Below are 934 nucleotides of genomic sequence, written 5' to 3'. Positions count from 1 at the left end.
TCAATCTGTTTCTCGTTGTGCCTACAATTATCAGAGAACCTATTTGTAAATAAAGAGGCTATCAAACTATTATCAGGGAACCTGTTTGTAAATAAAGAGGCTATCAAACTATTATCAGGGAACCTATTTGTAAATAAAGAGGCTATCAAACTATTATCAGGGAACCTGTTTGTAAATAAAGAGGCTATCAAACTATTATCAGGGAACCTATTTGTAAATAAAGAGGCTATCAAACTATTATCAGGGAACCTGTTTGTAAATAAAGAGGCTATCAAACTCTGAATTGAGTCTAAAACATGATCCCTATAGGTCACAATAGCTGTTCCTTCACCAAAGAATAGTCCGATTTATGGACTTATTATGGGATGTAGGTTGGGACAGGTATAGCCCTGAATGGGGTGGAACACAGATAAATAGCATACACAACCATTTTTGCTGGCTCCGAATTGATCCTAATTGCACAATCACTGTGCAGTGGTGGGCTACATTATCTTCTGAAGAAAAGAAAACAAGCAATAAGCCAAAAGTGAGGCAAAAAAAGTCAATTTTTATTCAAAGCCCTATAATGATTAATAAAGTCAATTCAGTAAACTTGGAAAACATAGTATTGCGTCATCTTGGTCTCACGAGGGAAAAGAGGAGAGCTCGCGGTTACTTCTGGCTCATTGAACTGAGCCTGGCGTCTTCAGATCCTGCAGGCATCCACGGACTCATGCCTCCTTCACGTATGTCCTCACCGCCACCACGCCTCCCATCGTACACTTCTACAGAGACAAACACCAACAGCGTCACCCCACGACAGGCAGCGGAGTTTTTTTTTTATCATTGAGCGAACAAGAGTCTAGAGATGCATCGTGTTTGAAGAAAATTGATCTAAACAAAAACGCAGCATTAAAATGAATACGCCTATACGTACATGAGACAAAAACTGTTT

The 934-nt window shown here is 39.4% G+C and overlaps 1 protein-coding gene across 1 annotated transcript in view; it reads right to left on the bottom strand.

Moving 5' to 3' along the window:
* Nucleotides 1-527: 527 nt before the first annotated feature.
* The window catches only part of fabp4a (fatty acid binding protein 4a), a 1,280-nt gene continuing 873 nt past the window's right edge, over nt 528-934 (bottom strand). The window contains exon 4 of the mRNA XM_012816396.2: nt 528-764. Within this exon, the coding sequence (XP_012671850.1) occupies nt 711-764 (54 nt within the window). The 3' untranslated portion in view covers nt 528-710. The remainder of the gene's footprint in view (nt 765-934) is intronic.

This window comes from Clupea harengus, chromosome 19 (genome assembly GCF_900700415.2).
Source record: "Clupea harengus chromosome 19, Ch_v2.0.2, whole genome shotgun sequence".
NCBI lineage: Eukaryota > Metazoa > Chordata > Actinopteri > Clupeiformes > Clupeidae > Clupea > Clupea harengus.
Note: the sequence above shows the minus strand (reverse complement) of the source record. Positions and strands in the feature narration are given on the sequence as shown.